General features: G+C 51.3%; 1 protein-coding gene across 1 annotated transcript in view; it reads left to right on the top strand.

Annotated features, from left to right (window-relative positions):
- Positions 1–596, top strand: part of Ilf3 (interleukin enhancer binding factor 3) — a 39,919-nt gene that overhangs the window by 31,180 nt on the left and 8,143 nt on the right. The window contains exons 12-13 of the mRNA XM_023716926.1: positions 1–92; positions 504–593. Of these exons, the coding sequence (XP_023572694.1) occupies positions 1–92; positions 504–593 (182 nt within the window). The remainder of the gene's footprint in view (positions 93–503; positions 594–596) is intronic.

The raw sequence follows: 596 nt of genomic DNA, 5'->3' as shown, positions 1-596 counted from the left end.
CCATCTTCACCATGTCCGTGGAGGTGGATGGCAGTTCCTTTGAGGCCTCTGGACCCTCCAAGAAGACCGCCAAGCTGCATGTGGCTGTGAAGGTGAGACCAGCCAGGGCTCTGGCTTCCCAGGAACAAGATCATTTCTTGGGCACCTTGTCATCATTCCTTTGAGGACTGCACGTGTTAGTGGGAGGACTCAAAGCACAAAAGACAGGGCCAGGGATATAGCTTAGTGGCATAAATGCCTTCCTGGCAAGCACAGGGTCCTGAGTTCAATCCCTGGTTTAAAAAAACAAAACAAAACACAAAAGACTAGGTATTTAAGCATTTCCAGGTCATACAATGCAAGAAAGTTCTTAGGGTTTTGAAGTGTGGCTGATGGTCAGTTTTCCAGGGAACTGAAAAGAAATCTAGCTAAGTGGCTGGCCTTCTCCCTCCAGAAGGTAGCCCTGTGAGACTGGCCCAAACCGAACCATTCCTTACCACCTTCCTGTGTCTGTGGCCTTGCAGGTGTTACAGGACATGGGCTTGCCGACAGGTGCTGAAGGCAGGGACTCCAGCAAGGGGGAAGACTCTGCTGAGGAGACAGAGGCGAAGCCCGCT

This window comes from Octodon degus, unplaced genomic scaffold, assembly GCF_000260255.1.
Source record: "Octodon degus isolate 3935 unplaced genomic scaffold, OctDeg1.0 scaffold00050, whole genome shotgun sequence".
NCBI lineage: Eukaryota > Metazoa > Chordata > Mammalia > Rodentia > Octodontidae > Octodon > Octodon degus.
This window is presented reverse-complemented; position numbering and strand designations above follow the sequence as displayed.